Source organism: Petaurus breviceps, unplaced genomic scaffold (genome assembly GCF_028583685.1).
Source record: "Petaurus breviceps papuanus isolate PSGF00001 unplaced genomic scaffold, PetGlider_PUasm1.0 91133, whole genome shotgun sequence".
NCBI classification, from domain to species: domain Eukaryota; kingdom Metazoa; phylum Chordata; class Mammalia; order Diprotodontia; family Petauridae; genus Petaurus; species Petaurus breviceps.
This window is the reverse complement of record NW_027187419.1, coordinates 43,967,281-43,984,960: the sequence shown is the minus strand read 5'-3', so window position 1 is coordinate 43,984,960 and position 17,680 is coordinate 43,967,281. Positions and strand designations below refer to the sequence as shown.

Genomic DNA, 17,680 nt, shown 5'->3' with positions numbered 1-17,680 from the left:
AACACCAAGTAAAATGAACGTTGCATCTACAAGGCAGAATAGAAAAGTTTGTTCATGAAACCACAGTTCCTAAATACAGTTTAGTTTTCCTTTTAAGTATATAATGAATTAACAAGTAACTTTCTTTGGGAGGATCTGAGGGTAGATAACCCCCAAACTCACATTTCCAATTTTTATTCATTATCCTTAGTGCATCTTCTTTGCAGAAGGGAAAGGGGGTAGAGGCTGAACAGTCAATAATAATATCCCAAGTGAGGACTTATTAATCTTCAGCACAATTTGAAGGTGGTAAAGGGGGCCTTAACTGTCAGCAAAAAAAAAAGAGAGAGATGGGGCTTTAATTCAAGAGATTGGTTGGGAAGGGAAGAAAGCTTGAGGATAACAGGTTGATTTTCAAAAACTTGGTCAGAAGACCTGATCTTAATTCTGGCCCAGGTAGCATAATCCTTGATTTGTGTCACAGCCCCTTCTAAATATCATCTAGGGACAGGCTCCTTACTACACACACCTTTCTCATTTATGTGCCCTTCCAAGGTAGTGAAAAAAATGCAGTTCCCCACATCTAATGCCCACAGAGCCATTCAAAGGGCTATCAGAAGTTAGTTCCCCATCCAATCCCCTTGCATAGTCTGCGTCTTTGAACTTAAGGGACCAGACTGTCCTTAATGAGCCATTTCATGGTGACAGTCACAGAGATGATCAGGCAATCTGTGATCTGGAAGGACACTTTATAGAGGTAGGGTTACACATACCAAGGCTTGTGTCAAACACATTATCTGCTTCCCACTATGTGTATATCTTGGGCTGGTATTCCTCCACTATGATGATGGCCTTCTCACACAGCTTTTCTCCCACCTTCTCTAGCTAATTTGCCTTTCTTACTCTGTGGTCAAGGCCACCAAATGGACATGAGCAGATGTCTGTGTAGTTCTACCAAAAGAAGCCATGATGACCATCTAGGCCAACCATGGGATACACTTGCTGGAAAATGGTCATTGTGGTTTCTTCTTTTGGTAGAACTCCAAGGACTTCTGTCCTAGGCCATCACACTCAAGTTGTAAAAGCCATCCTTGAACTCAACCAACTTTTGTAGGACCCAGTCCAGTTCCATTGAGGAGAGACATATTTGAATGAAGTCATTGAATTCATAGTTGAAGCCTTGAATGTCAAAAGTTCCAGTGGAGTAAGTGCCCTTCTTGTAATAGAATTTGCTAGTCTTGCAGTATAGGATCAGCGTGTATAGCACAGCAAATAGGACTTCCTGAGTACCTTCCACCTGTCTAGCTCTTACTAGCTGTGTGATCCTGAGCAAGTTACTTAGCCCTGTTTGCCTTAGTTTTCTCATCTATAAAATGAGCTGGAGAAGAAAACGACAAGCCACTCCAATATCTCTGCCAAGAAAATCCCAAATGGGGTCCTGAAGAGTCTGACATGACTGAAAATGAACTGAGCAAACAACTAGTTAATATTGAAGTTAATCTCTCCAGTATCTTTGCCAAGAAAAACCTAAATGGGGTCACAAAGAGTCAGACACAACTGAGATAACTGAAGAACAACCACAAAAAGGACATCCTGACAGAGAAGAGGATAGACTCAAGATGCAGAAAAGGGCACAGTGCAAAGGTGGAAATATGTTTTATTTGACTACACATATTTGTTGCGCAGGTTTTCTTTTTCTTTTTTTAATAGGGTGAAAGTGCAAAGGAGAGAAGTAATTTTCATTAAAAAATAAAAATATTTTTAAAAATACCTCTCAACAAAAAAATAATGTGAAATAGGAAAAAGATTCATGAGGGATGGAGAGAGTATTCCAGGAAAATTGGGAAAGTGTCCACCCTATATAAGGGAGGATAAGTCCAGTTTGGCTGTTCAGAAAGGGAGCTTAATCAAAAATAGGACTAGAAAGGTAGAGTAGCCCCAGATTGAGAGGAACAGTTTATGCAAATTATAATAATACCTAGGAGGAATTAAAATGGCCCTGATATGTGCAAACCCACACCTCTATAAAGTGAAAGTAGACTTAATGGGAGAATTCAGTTATAAGGACTGAGAATTCATTAACTAGTCGTAAAAAGCATTATAATAGTCAAGTCAACTAACATTTATTAAGTGCCTACTCTGTGCTTGGCTCTGGGGATACAAAGGCAACTAGAGAAGACTCTGGTTTAACTCTGGAAAGATGGCAGGTTTAAAAGCCCTTTCTGAAAGGCCACAGGGGGTGGGAGGTAAAGGGCTCACCCCAGTCAGATTGCATTTCCAAGGTTTGAAAAATGCTCCAGGTCAAAAAATTAGTTTACACATGGAGATGTCCATCATACAAATACATTTGCTGGTCTGGAAAGATTAGCTCAAGAGAGATGGGCTCTGAATAGTGATCTGGAATCATTTAAAAATAAAGTCCTGGATTCTCATTTTTTATCAGCTCTGCTACACCATTTAATTTCTATTTATATTCTGTTTTAAAACTAGATCTATGCCTATATAAGTAAAGGAGAAAGCTTTACACTGGAGAAGAAGATAATAAAACATTCCTTGGTAAGCTTGCAAAAATCATTTGTAACAGGTCCCTTCTGTTATTCTTGGGTAATTGCACCTAGAGGCTCATCTCTATTCTCTTTATTGTCCTAATAACCCAATCTACATTACAAATTCTGCCCCTCCACCCTCACATCAGGGTAGCTAGGCAGCACAGCAGACAGAGTTCTGGGCTAGGAGTTGGGAAAACACATCTTCCTGAGTTCAAATCTGGCTTCAGACACTTACCAGCTATGTGACCCTGGGCAAGTCACTTTGCCGTGTTTGCTTCAGTTTCCTAATCTGTCAAATGAGCTGGAGAAGGAAAAGGCAAATCACTTCAGTATCTTGGCCAAGAAAACCCCAAATGGGGTCCCAAGGAGTCAGATAGGACTGAAACAATTGAATATCCAGTCCATTTTGGTTTAGATGAAAACTCAAAGAGGTCACATGAATTGCTTTGGGTCACATTTCTAGTTAGTGGCAACTTGGGGACTAAAACTCAAATGCCTTGACTTCTATCCAGTGCCCCTCCCTCAACCATGCCACACTGCCTCTCCATCCTTCTTTTGAATATGTTCTCTCTCTCATTTTGTCCACCTCCATTCCTTAATCAGGTCTTTTGCTCCCTTCTTAATTTTAATCCTCTTTCAATTTCACTTGCCTATAACATCCTCCGTTTTCTCCTCTTACATTGCCTTACTTTTCTCTCTTTTGGAGAGTCCCTAATTTCCTTGACTCCAGTCAGTCAATTACTAAGAATTGGCCAAATCTGTGATATGTGCCCAGCCCTAGAAGCATTGCCTTATCCAAACCAAATCCATCAAATAACCACAAATACTGTGGTAGGAACAATATCCCCAAACCCTATATCATGAAGACTGGGCTAATTTTTCTTTAAAAGGTGCTAAAATGATCTTTAAGACTTAATTGGTCCAGTAGACTAAGGCTTGAACCACTGATCTAATTTCTAAGTGGTTTCTAAAAAGTTAATACTCCTTTACCGCAAGAGGTAATGTATTGGGCTGTGACAATCATTCACACTTAAATGTGAACTAGGTTATCTGATACCTTCCTGGAGAGTCATTTTGGATGGGGATGGAGTGGGGAAAAAAGGGAAGAACTCATGAGAGTGCTAGTGGCCTTCACAAGACTAGGGGAAAGAGGTTCATGTAGTGGGGGATGCTATGAGATGTCAGAGAAGTTTCTATTGTTTGGTCTATCATCAGCCCTTAAAATCACTCCAAGACAATTCAGTCTTCAAAAAAGCAAATTCAACCTTGATTTGGAAACATTGCCAAGATCGAAGCTTTGTATATAGTTATTTGCATATTGTCTCCCCCATTAGACTCCTTGAGGGAAGGGACTGTCTTTTGGTATCCCCAGTGCTTATTACAGTATCTGATACATAGTAGGGGCTTTAATAAATATTTATTGATTATCTAGATAGACTGAAACCTTAACCAAAGTAATTCCAGTGCAGCAGCAGCAGCCAGGTGCTTGGGACGAAAGGACACCTGAAGGAGGAGAGAAGTTGGGGGAAAGGGGGGAAGAGGGAAGGAGTCAGAACAAGGAAGTTGATCCAAGAACCCAAAGCAGTGAGGAAGTACTCAGGTTGACTTGCCTGAAGGTTCTTGGCAGCCTTTAGCAGCAGGTGGCTAGCCATCTAACTTAGGCTGTCCCTAAATGCTGTGCTCTCAGGCAGCTAAGACAAAGGAATGAACTCTAGACCCCAGAATCCTGCAGAAGAAATGACAAGCAGTTTGACGAACAGGAGTAAATTAAAGGGAACTCCAAGGGCCCTCGTTACATTCCTCCACCACAGGAGAGGCCATAGCTTGGGTTTCGGTTGTTTTTGGCCTCGGTGCTGACCTGGGGCTCTATTTCCTCCTCCTCTCCCTCTGCCACCCCGCCTCTTTCCCCTGCTTTTAAAAAAGCATTTAAAGGGTTTTGTCAGTGAATGATCCTATTCATAAAGCAGCCAGTGATGACAGTTCGACTTTCTAAATGGTCTCTTAACTGTGTTCCTAATAAATCTGAAACATAAATAAACAGTGCGGAAAAAGCAAAGAGCAAATGAGGGAGGAGAAAGTTCAGAGGACAAGGCCAGGAGATGGCTCTGCTTCATAGGTCTGAAGGAAAATTATGAAAGACCCAATTTCCTTTCATAACCACTTCCCCCTCCCAACTGCCTTCCACCCCTGAATATCCTTCCACCTTTGGCCTTCTGAGCCATTGCTGGCGTGATATGCTTAGAGGAAAGAGCAAAGAGGAGAATGGTAACATAGGGTCATGGACCTTGGGTTTCCAGCTAATAAAGAAGTTGTTGTTCATTACGTCTGACTCTTCATGACCCCATTTGGGGTTTTTGTGACAAAGATACTGGAATAGTTTGCCATTTTCTTCTTCAGCTCATTTTACAGATGAGGAAACTGAGACAAGCAAGGTTAAGTGACTTACCCAGGGTGACTTGCCCAGATTTGAACTCAGGAAAGAACTCTGTCAGATTTGAACTCAGGAAGATGAGGCTTCCTGACTCCACTGTGCTATGCCACCTAGCTGTTCCCCCTAGTTAGTCCAATTCCCTCGTTTTACAGATAAGGAAACTGAGAGCCAAAGAGGGTAAGTAATTTACTCTAGGTCACACAGATAGTAAATGATGTGTTTGGGATTCAAACACAGGTCTCCTAACTTGAAGTAAAGCCTTCTTTCTCCCATGTGACTATCTCTAAGAGAAAGTGACCATTTCAGCTGATCACCAGCAACAGCATTTAGTAAAACAAGAATGAGAAATAGGTCTTAAGAAGTAACAAATGACCACCAAAAAAAGAAAGAAAGAAAGAAAAGTAAAGAAACAACATGCGAGAGAATGAGGAATGTCATTCCATCTGATGACAAATTCAACCAGATGAATAGGGTCTGCCTCTGAAAGTCAATGAGGCAGAAATAGACTAATTGCCAATTCACCTTTCCTTCCAGATCCGCACCCAGATTACGAACTGTATTACAAGCATATTAACCTGTCCCACACCACCCTCCACCCAGGATTTGGGTGACAATCTGGGATTAGCTAGTATATCCAGGTGAATGTAGCAAACACCTTTTGTTCCAGTGTTAATCACTATTCCAGGTGCACTAGAAGCCTGGGATTGGACTTTAACCCTTTCCTTGGGGCCTAGACAGGTGAGCTCAGTTTCTTGACTTCAAGTAAAAATTAAATTCCTTGAGGGCAGGGACTGTCCAGTGCCTAGAGCAAAGTCTGCCATATAGTGAATATTTTTATAAATACAAATTAAATGAATAAATAAATCTGACCCATCTCATTGAAGATTGAGCATAAGTAGTAAACATCCTCCCTCCTTTCTATCCCAACTCCAACTAGATTTTCAACTATGACTACCACTACTTGAGGACAGGCATTATTCTATTTTTTCTACCTCTCCTTTCCCTCCCCACCAAAAAAAAACACACACACACACACACACGCACACACACACACACACACACAGAATACCTAGTACAGTTTTGGGTACTTGTTAGAAGCTCAATGAAGGCTTGTTTATTTGAGTTCTGCCCAACTCTGCAGAAGATTAGGAAAATCCAGTCTAGCAGAGGGGCTAGAAGGCAGTCGCTCCTAGGATTCACAAGGGTTAGGTACTGACCTCTGTACTCAGCCATGTCAGATTGCATATCAAGTTCATTGTTTATGTACCAAGTGCATTGTTCCGAGCTTACCTGAGCTCTCTTTGGGAGAATTAGGTTCCTTGGTGTTTCATTCTAATACCACCTAGGATTCTCAAAGATTGTTGATAGAGTTGATCATTAAAGCAAAGGTCCAATTAGCTCCAGTAATGAATTCCACAAAAATGGTTGCACATTGTGTATTTCCACTGGGCTGAAACCAAGGACCATATTTTGTTGTTGTTGCTGTTCAGTCGTTTCAGTCATGTCCAACTCTGAGTGACCCCATTTGGGGTTTTCTTGGCAAAGACACTGAAGTGGTTTGTCATTTCCTTCTCCAGTTTATTTTACAGATAAGGAAACTGAGGCAAACAAGTTTCAGTGACTTGTCCCATGTCACACAAATGCTAAGTGTTCAAGCATTCTATCCCTTGCACCACCTAGCTGCCCCAGCCATATTATATATACATCATCATTTTGAAAACTACAAATTCAAATAATTTGGTGCTTTATGGGATTCATTTTGTCCAGTAAAAGGAGAAAAAAAAAGATGCTCTATATACAAATAAGAATCAGGTATTGAACAGCTGGTTTTTTCCTACAAAGAAAAGGGAATGCCAAACAATAAAAAATCATAGAATGATTAGAATATAATCTAGTAACATATCATTACTAGTAAAGTCAGCGGAAGGCTAATACTTGAGCTTCATTGGAACATAGAGCAAGGCTGCTAATTAGCTATTTTACCTATCACCTCTACAATGGCATTGTCTAGTCAAATATAAAGCAGGACTATTCTTCCTCTACCTTCCCTATCTAATATCAACATTTTCCTTGTTGAAAGTCTGATTCTGCTATTGCTACTACAAACACAGGAGAGGCAAGGCAGCCAAGGCATCCACTACAGCTAGTGATTCCATACTCAACATGAGTTGAGCTGGGCCTGAAGTATGCGGACTCTGCCATTACATCTAGGCAGGAAAGGACCCTTTCTCTGCCTTTGACTGGTTTCACATCATTTCTTCTGGAAGTTGCCTCCAAGAGACTCACCAGCTAGAAACTACCTTTTTTTTTTTTCTTGCCAGGTATGGCTCAGGATTTGGGAAGCAGACAGAAAATATCTGAACATGATCCAAATATATGGAAAACTTACTATATCATAAAACTTTAAAATATGTATTAATTTTCCTACATATGGGAATTGTTCTTCTCCCATCGTCTCCCCCATTCTGGTCGTAGGCGTCTGTGATCAAGGCCTTCTGGCTTCTGGTTTCCCTATTTTCAAACTGGAACAATTGTTCCCTAGTCACTGGTCACTGCTCTCCCTCCTGCCTTGTCATGAGAGCTCCTGAGCCCCACATGCAATGGCCAGGCTTCAGTTATCATCTTCCTCCTCCCCCTTTGTCCCATAGCCCCTCTGCTACTTCAGACTACTCAGTGTTTAAGGCTGTGTCAATTGACCCTTCTCCCTTTACCCAACCTTTGACCTAAGACAATGTGGTACAGTGAAACCTGTTGGATTTGGAATCTAGAAAATATGGGTTTAACTCTTTGCTTTGCTATTTATTGCCCATTTGACCTTGGGTAAATCACTTCATTTTGGGGGGGGTCTCAGTTTCCTAACCTGTAAAATGCGGGCCTTGGTTTGGATGACTTCTGAGGTCCCTTTTAGTCCTAAATAAATGGTTTCGACAACACTGATCTTAAGAAGCCCCAAATTATTCTGCTCCAGAAAGCCAGAAAGCTATTTTCTTTGGTGCTGTGGCAAATATTTGGACAGAGAGAATTTTTTGCTCTTCCCATTAGATGCTTAAGCAGCTCTCCCTAAATCCAAAGCCCTCTCACTTAATACCCTTCTGCTCCTCCCTCTGAAAGTTCAGGCAATGCATTTGGCCAGGTAATCTACCAGGAGAACCCACTGGTGTGCCCTACCCATGGTCCTTTCTGCCTGAGTGTTCTAGGAAAAACAGGAACTCATTGTTTCTAATTGATAATGGGCATGTTGTGAGAGATTGAGAATTTAGGTTGTTTTGATTTCCCTTGCTGGACCAGAGAACTATGGCCAGCTCTGAGGCCTGCTGAGAGAGAATGTGTCTTTAACTGTCATAAGCTAAAAAGTCTACTTATATAAGGTTCTCAAATTGGGAGATCTCAAGGCTCTTTGCTAATGAGCTGTCATTATACCCATTGTATAGATAAGACAACTGAGACATAGAAAAGCCAAAGCTTTTTCTTTGAAAGTGGCTTAGTAAAATAGCAATAACTGCAAAAACTCACATTTCCAAAGGGTTTCAAGGTTTAAGAAGCTTTGCAACCATTCCATTCACATCTTTTTCTTACTCATCTGTTGGACCTCAGAAATGGGTACAGATTAGCAAGTAGCTAGATTCTCAGGAAAGAGGACAAATTAGACAAAGAACCTTTGTTCCTACAGGGAATACATGGTTTAAAGGAGGAGACAAGATAGCACATGTCATCACCGGAAGCATGTAAGAACCATTGTTAGAATGTCCAAGGATGGGGGTGAGTCAGTAATTTTGTTAGCAGATTAGAGAGTAGACAGGGTTGGTTAGGTAAGTCTTCCTGGAGGAGGCAACTTTAATAGAGGGAATGTGCAAAAATACTTATAGCAGTTCTTTTTGTGGTGACAAAGAATTGGAAATTGAGGGGATACCCATCAATTGGGGAATGGCTGAACAAATTGTGGTATATGAATGTAATCGAATACTATTGTTCTATAAGAAATGATGAGCAGACAGGTTTCAGAAAAACCTGGAAAGACTTACATGAACTGATGTTGAGTGAAGGGAGAAGAACCAGGAGCACATTATACACAGTATACATTATACATTATACACAGCAACATTGCGTGATGACCAGCTTTAAAAGACTTAGCTCTTTTCATGATCTAAGACAATTCCAAAAGACTAAAGGTGGAAAATGTTATCCACATCAAGAGAAAGAACTGTGGAGTCTGAATGCAGATTGAAGAATACTATTTTCTCTCTCTTTTTTTTATTTTTTCTTTCTCATGGTTTTTCTTTTTTGTTCTGATTCTTCTTTCACAACACGACTAATGTGGAAATATGTTTAATATGAAAGTATATTACATTCATACATATAGCCTATATCAGATTGCATGCCATCTTGGGGAGGGGGGAAAGGAGGGAAGAAAATTTAGAACTCAAAATCTTATAATGAATGTTAAAAACTAAAACTTAATTAACTTTTTTAAAAAAAGAAATGTGCCAATCATTTGATGAATTGGCCCATATAAGACTGCATATTTAGAACAAAAATCCTTCTCCCTACCCTAAACCACTTTCATGTCTGGAGTGTCAGACCTGACTTACCTATGTAGATAAAACTAACTGTATAGTTACTATCTCTCCATCTTACTTTTTTCTATGTAGACAGCCTTAGACATGAACTGATAAATCACTAAACTTTTTGAGGTTAACAGCTCACATTGTCTTGAAGGCCAGTCCAGTTTCAGTCCAACCCAGCACAGGACTATGAGTCAAGATTGGGCTGAGGTTAGAGATGAAGGGTCACAAGGAGGTCAGGAAAATTTTAGGACTGCCTGTGAAAGGAAGATAAGGTGTGATGCTAACATAGTTTCCAGTGTCTCAGACAAACCAGTATCAGTTCAATCTCCTTGGAGGCCTAATCACACACACACAGCTTGACTTTTCATTTATAGTTTGAATCAAGCTGGGTCTCTGAGTTACTCCTCTTCTTGTAACTCCATGAATCTTTACACAGAACATCCATAAACAAGGCCAAGGGTACCGTTACCCAACCCTGCTAGAACACTTTCAGAGTTTATGGTATATCCTAGAATTTCTTTACATACCAATGTGTCAGAGAAGGGGCTCAGGAGCCACACACAACCTGGCACACCATAATCCAAGGAAGGCAGCAGAGGAATTTAAGGGGACCAGGAAGCCTGTCAGGACTGCTCCTGCCGGCTGACTCATCACCCACAGCACAGTGAGGACCTCTTCTAAATCCTAGGGTGAGGGTGGAAGCTGACATGGGAGCGGCAAAGAACCAGCAAACTCTTTCTAAAAGCTTAGCACAGTTCTCAACCAGCCCCTGGGTGCTGAAGAGTGGGACTCTGATGACAACTGGCATCTGGGTTTAGTTCTTAGCTCTGTTCCTAATGTTAGGTGAGCCAATCCAAGTCATTTAGCTTCCCTCTCCCTAAATTTGCCTATTATAGACCTAAGATTATATAGGGATGGGTCAAGGGAAAGAATGTCAGATGTCTGAATTAGAAAGTGCTTTGAGATCCTTAAAAAGAATGTGCCAGTGGGATATTATTTAGAGAGTTCCTGACCAGGTAACCTCTGAATTCTCTTCTACTTCTGAAATTCTGTGATTCTGCCAGGATAAGGCAATTTCCATTAAGCTGAGCAAGACAAATCCTTATAGCCAGGCCTTTTGGCATGGTTTATTGAGCAGAATATCTCATTACTGTTTCCCATTCTTTTTTGGAAAAATTTGAAGTAGAATTTTAGTAAGTCCAAAGGAAAACATCTGATGAGTCTCTGAATTGACCCATCCTAGGAGCCAGAGGAAGGGAAGTATTTTGGTTTTGTATATTCTAGTAGTCAGTGATTCTAAAGAAAATGGAGGAGGGGCCAGCTGATTGAGCCCTGGAGTTAGTGGGACTTGAGTTCAAATCCAGTCTCAAACACTTGATAGTTGTATGACCCTGGACAAATCACTTAACCCTGATTGCCTCCAAAAAAAATGGATGAGAGGAAAAAAAAAAAAGAAGGGTGATTGAGCTGATTGGAGAGAAATTGTGTCTTTGAATCTTAGCTGGATGGTACAATCTGTTTAAAGGCTGTTGGACTTGGAGTCAAGAAACCCAAGTTTGAATTCCATCTCTTCTGCATCATAACTGTGTGACCTTGGGCAAAATTATTTTTATTTCTCTAAACAGAAGTAATGTTCTTACTACTTACCGCACATGCAAAATTCTCTGTATCACTCTGCGGGTCCTCCAGAGAGAATCCAATCAATGTGAACAAAGCATTGTGCTTACAATAATACAACGTAATACAATGGATAGAAAATCAGACCTAGAGTCAGGAGGATCTGAGTTCAAATCTGACATCAGACACTTATTAATTGTGACCCTAAGCAAGTCATTTACCACTATTTGCCTCAGTTTCCTTATCTGTAAAATGATCTGGAGAAAACAATGGCAAACAATTTCAGTATCTTTGTAAAGAAAACCCCAAGCAGGGTCATGAGGAATCATATACAACTGAATGTCCTAAATAACAAATTATTCTGTCTCATAATATTACTGTCTTCAGGATGGAGCTTGAGACATGATGGAGCTACAATTTGGAACAGTGGAAGCAGGATGGTGTCATAGAAAGATTCAGAGTCAGAGAAACTGGATTCAATTCCTAACTGAATGACTTTGGGCAAGTCCCTTATCTGAGTCACATTTTCCTCATCCATAACATGAAATAGTAGGATTAGATGATGTCTAAGGTCCCATCTAGCTCTATGTCTATAAGAGACATCTCTTGCAACAAAACAGTGCAAGAAGAGAGGAGATTAGCCATGCAAACATTTTTTTGGAGGGGGTAAGGCAGGGCAATTGGGGTTAAGTGACTTGCCCAAGGTCACACAGCTAGTTTTTATGTTAAGTGTCTGATGTGGGATTTGAACTCAGATCCTCCTGATTCCAGGGCAGGTGCTCAATTCACTATACCACCTAGCCATCCCCATGCAAACTTTTTTTTTTTTTAAAGCAATCGGGGTTAAGTAACTTGCTCAAGTTTACATGGCCAGTTATTTCTGGGTGTGGTGCTGAGTATCTGAGCCCGGATTCGATCCCCAGGTCATCCCGACACTGGAGCCGGTGCTCTTAGTCGCTGTGCTACCTGGCCGCCTTCCCCCCCCCCCCCCCATGCAAACTTTTAATACCAATTGGTCCTAGTCTGGATTCAACTCTGTATTAGCATGGCTTCTTTTGCTTCATAGGCTTTGGCAGGGAACTTTTGCCTGCCTTTTCTTGCCCGGAAACAACAAGCTACCATGCCACTTTTTTGCCATCTCTATACCATGCACTCCCATTTATGGTTTGCCTTTATAATACCTTCCCCCATCTAAGTGGCACCATAGTGCACAGAGTGCCAGGCCCACAGTCAGGAAGACTCATCTTTCTGAGTTCAAATCTGGCTTCAGACATTTAACTAGTTCTGTGACCTTAGGCAAGTCACCTAACCCTGTTGGCCTCATTTTCCTCATCTGTAAAATGAGCTGGAGAAGGAAATGACAAACCACTCCAGTAACTTTGTCAAGAAAACCCCAAATGGGGTCACAAAAAGTCAGACATGACTGAAAAATGACTGAACAGCTGACTGAAATTAGAATGTAAGCTCCTTGAGAGCAGGAACTATCTTGGTTGATTATATTTATATTACCAGCACTTAGCTCATTGCCTTAATTTATCAAGCACGTGGAAAGTGCTTAATAAATCATTTATGTATCATATCTATGTATTTATGTACCTATCTATTACCAAGGTTAGGGAAATGTATCTCTATTTCCAGGCCCCTAGGCAGACCTCCCGAGTAGTCTAGGCCTCTCTTGCTTCCTCTCCAGCTTTCACCTTCTTAAATTCTAGTGACTTCCCTCTGTTATAGCGCCCCCCCCCCCATTTATCCTGTACTTAACCTGCCTTGTATATATATTTTTTGCATGATGACTCCTCTATTAGACTGTGAGTTCCTTTTAGGCATGATTTGTCTTTTGCTTCTTTTTGTATCTCTAGCACTTAGCATGGTGCCTGGCACATAGTAGGCATTTTATAGATGTTTATTGATTGGTTAATTGACAGGTTGACAGAGCTGAATTTCACTAGTACAAACATTCATTCCATCAATGCAAATTGAAACCCCTCCAATTCTTTTCAACCTGTGAAATTCTCATCCATGTTTTTCAATAAGACCTACACGATAAAACAGAGTCTTTTAATGAGGGTGAGAGGAGATGAGGCCCTTTTAATATCTTACTGATATATTTTTACCTTTGTATCACAACATCTGGCTTTGCACATAGTAACTGATTAATAAATATCTGTTGGTTTGAAAGCTGGGGTTTATTCCTCCAGGGGTGTTAGTTTCTGTTATTATTGTTAAGTTGGTCATTAGACAATGATCACACATTGAGAATAACAACTGTATGAGCTTCAGTTAACATTCTATGCTTTCTTTTCTACCATTTGACAAAGTGATGCTGGGGCAAGATAGTGGTCAGGTAGGCCACAGGACTCATTAGAAGGGGACAGAGCCCCAGAGCTAGGGACTTTTCAAATACGAATGAAGATTTCTGAGAGTTTAACTGTTCCATTGAAATGATTTTAAGATGCCTTAATTACAAGGATTGGGGGCCAAGAACTAGAAAGAGGGTACCAGATGCTAGGATATTAGAGGCATGGACAAGAACATAGGCTTCAGGAACATGCAGGTTCTTTCCCCTGGTATAAAAGTCATCCTCACCAGCAACCCCCAAAGAGGATAAATGTTGAATACTACATGTTGTGAGCTATAGCAAAGGGTTAAGTTTCCACAGGCCCCAGAACAAGGTAAGGAAACTTAAAGGAAACAACACTAGCCTTCTTCTCATTAGTTGACCCCCAATTTTTGTGTGTAGATATGCATAAGTAAGGAATTGAAGGATGTTTCCTTCTGATTGGGTAGAAGAGTCAAATGAATAATTGTGGTAATAAACAATTGTCAACTGTAACTCTCATTGGCTGTCTCCAAACTTGATGCATAATGAAGGATTGGAAAACACCATCCTCTGATAGCATACTAATTTATGAATAATTATAGTAATGAAGGATTGAGGTTGCTTTGCCATTAGCTTGAGATTGTAAGCCTACTCACCAACCAATAGTGAGAACAGACAGGGGAGTGGGCTGGGTTAGGATTAGAATAGAAGCCCTTGAGCTTCTGCAATTTGCACTCCCTGGCTGACACCCCTTGAGTGATGAGGGCTGTGCCCTTTCTCATGAGAAAGAATAAAGATCTTTTCTGCTTTCCGACTCAGACTCTGATTTTGAAGATCTGGCAGTGGTTTGTTTCTATTCCACACAATGTCAGATTCAAGGATGCATAGAACAAACATAAATTGATATTACATAAATTGATAAAGGCCTTTCCAGAGTGGACTGAGTAGAATGGGGGACTATGCCTCAAGAGAAAAAATGACTTTCCACAATTGTGTGTTCCCAGAACACATCTTCTGGATCATGGTGTTGCTTCCCACTAGACTGGGGGCTGGCAATCTACTGCCAATGGATTTGACCCACTGCAGAGCTTGGGAACAAACATTCAGGCCTCCTAAAACCAGACTGCACACCTCCTGACTCCCACCCACTCTAGGGCTCACTACATTTGATTCAGTGAAACCTACTTATATTAAACACCTCCTATGAGATTTCTGAGACCATTACACAGAACTAGAGGCAGGGAATAAAAAGATCACTGGAACACAGGCCCTATTCTGAACAAGCTTATGTCTAGTGACTTGTATTTACCATCAAACAATTACCTCTCAGGTTTCTTTTCAATCTTGGGAAGGGCTAAGTATGAAATTACTTGTCAAATCCTTCCCTCCCACCCACCCCCCCAAGACAATAAAAACACAATCCTATTCAATGATTTATTTTTTAATTAAAAAATAAAAGTTATCTTAACACATCTGAACTGGAGCCATTGGGGTGGCATCCCCTGGAGCAAGGCTATAGGAAAAATGTTCTTGGGTCACCTTATCACCCTTTAATTGGTACAAAGGCACACATCAAACAAACAAACAGGAACTTTCTTCAGAAACAACTCTAATAATTCAGAACTCCCTTAACCCCTGACCCACCCTGCCCTTCCCCCTTCCCTCAAAGATTTTTAAGTGTTTTCTTTTAAAACCTATAAGAAATAAGTGCTAGGTCACCAAGGCAGCTGCCCCAGTTCCTCCATATCTCTCTGTTTTGATTGGTGGTTGCCCCAGAGCTGATAGAGAAAAGAGCTATGGTGTCCTCCCTCTTTGTTCCAGGATGCAGCCTACACCATAGATAGGTTTCTTGTACCCAGCCAGAGTACCATGACAACCATGGTGTCAGTGAGAGATCCCCAGGGAGCTCTCCTCCTTAGCAAGTCGGGTAGCCCTGTGGCTAGCACACCCTTTCAACAGGAGCAAGGCCTAAAACAAACAAGTCTTCATTCAAGTGCATGCATGCTGATGATGATGTGAGAACATTCTGGGAGGAAGGGAGGGATTTGCCTGCCTTCTCTCCTCCCCAGGCACATCAGGTATAAGTTCTTTGGTGAGCTTTTCTCCCTACTTCCCCCTGCCTCATCTCCTCTAACCCTCAGTCACTCCCTCCCCTCCCAAGAAAGGGTCAATTTTTGCTTGATGAGGAGGTTTCAGAAGAGGGCAGTGGCAGCTCCTGGGACTGGTTACTGGAGGGCTCAAGGGTGTCTGTGGGGAGATCGGATGCCTTGGGTTCCTCTGGAGGTTCCAGCTTCTTGTGTTCCTGAGTGGGCTCTAGGACCTCTTCCTTCTGAGCTTGACTGTTCATTTTCTCTTCAGCCTCAATCTCTTCTGAGGTGGGGATGGAGTTCTTCTTGGGACGCCCTTTGGGTTTGGTAGGAGCTTCCTGCCCACCTTTAAGAACCTGGGGAGGAAGATGGGGAGAAAGGATTATGAGGGAAAGAGCTACTTAAAGGATATCCAACAGATTCAGTTCAAACAGTTATTAAACACTACATGCCAAGTGACAGGCAACATAGTGTAGTGGAGTCCTGCCTGACACTGGCTGCATTCTGCTGATTAACTATAATTTGTACACAAACACAGAGTGAGAAAATTCAAGGAATCACAGAAGACAAAAGACAATAGCACTAACAAGGGAGTATGAGGAGGGGTAGGATCACGATGCCTGAATTAAGCCTCCTAGGGAGACAAGGATTCAGAGATGAAGAGGGAGTTCCTTCCACACATGGGCTTTCTGAGATATATCAAGATAGGATTTGCACCGTGAAGTATGGAGAACAACTAGGAATCCAAATTGACTGGAATGTAGAGTTAATGAAAGGGAATAATAGGAAAAAGTGTGAAAAGTAGGTAGGAGCACATCATAAAGGACCCTTAATGCCGCATGAAACAACCTCTCTCCTTCCCAGTGGTTAGTACCAAGATGATGAAAAGGGTCCTCAATCCTGTGTGCTTCCAGATGAAATTGGAGTCACACTCCTGTACAGGATCCCCCAACTTCTCTAGCCCAAATCCAGTTCTTCTTCCTCTTTACTCTGAGGGCTCCTCCTGTTTGTACCACATACTTTAGTATCTACCCACACCCTATCTTTCCCACCTGGCTCACCCATTAACAAAACTGTAATTCCTTCAATGACCATTTTACGTCTCTTACATAACCCCCACAATCAGAGTTCCAGAAATAGTTATAGGATACATAAAACGTAAGGCAGTAGGAAGGGGGAAGAGGTTTCTGTTAAGGGCTAGTCACTTCAAAATGGGGCAATATCCCCAAACACCCCAGGGAAGTTATCACTTTGAGTTATATAGACTGTAACTCCTTGAGGGCTGAGATTCCTTTTGGTTTTATCTGCAGCCCCTAGCAAAGGACCTTGCACATAGCAAATACTTACTAAATCTCATAGGTAATCAATTGCTAGTCATGTTGAATTAAATTGATTTGAACTGAGTGTTCACTAGGAACTTGTAAGAACAATGTCCTGCCCTATGACAATAACATTATCTTTGGCTGCTTTCCGTTAGCCCCACTCCCAGTCTCTGTCCATACTACTTTCCTTCTGAGGTATGCTATTAGGGTGTTGTTAATGGATTATTTGAATTAATTATTATCTTGAGCCAACAACTGCCCACAACTTAGGGTTATTAATGATAAACAGTATAGTCATTAAGATGCTGTAATGGGGTTAATGAGCTCTCACAAGGATCAGTCACCACGGTGCTAAAAGTTCAATTTAATAAGAATGTATTAAGCAACTACTATGTACAAAGTACCCTGCTAACTAACAAATAACTGAAGATAAAAATGGAATAGTCTTTGTCCTCAGAGAGTTTACATTCTCCTGGTGGGGGTAAGGGGAACATAGCAAGTAAACAAATGATTAAAAAAAGAAAAGATCATTTTAGGAGAAAGAAAACTTTTTGTGTTTTTTTGTGGGTGAAGGGGAAAGGAGGGCTTCCCATAGGAGGTAGTACCTGAGCTGAGCCTTGAAGAAAGATACGGATCCTAAGAGATGGAGGAGAGACACGGAACAGAGAGAAAGAGAGATGGCATGCCAAGTGTAGGAAACAGTAGTTTGGTTGGGCTAGAATGTGGAAGGAAGGCAGGAAGGCAGGAAAGCAGGAAGGCAGGCAGGAAGGAAGGAAGGAAGGAAGGAAGGAAGGAAGGAAGGAAGGAAGG

General features: G+C 41.3%; 1 protein-coding gene and 1 pseudogene across 1 annotated transcript in view; both read right to left on the bottom strand.

The window, feature by feature from the left end:
- Nucleotides 1-643: 643 nt before the first annotated feature.
- Nucleotides 644-1,345, bottom strand: LOC138155121 (autophagy-related protein 101 pseudogene; annotated as a pseudogene).
- Nucleotides 1,346-14,881: 13,536 nt separating this feature from the next.
- BARX2 (BARX homeobox 2) overlaps nt 14,882-17,680 on the bottom strand; it is an 80,252-nt gene continuing 77,453 nt past the window's right edge. The window contains exon 4 of the mRNA XM_069079879.1: nt 14,882-15,904. Coding sequence (XP_068935980.1) covers nt 15,629-15,904 — 276 coding nt within the window. The 3' untranslated portion in view covers nt 14,882-15,628. The remainder of the gene's footprint in view (nt 15,905-17,680) is intronic.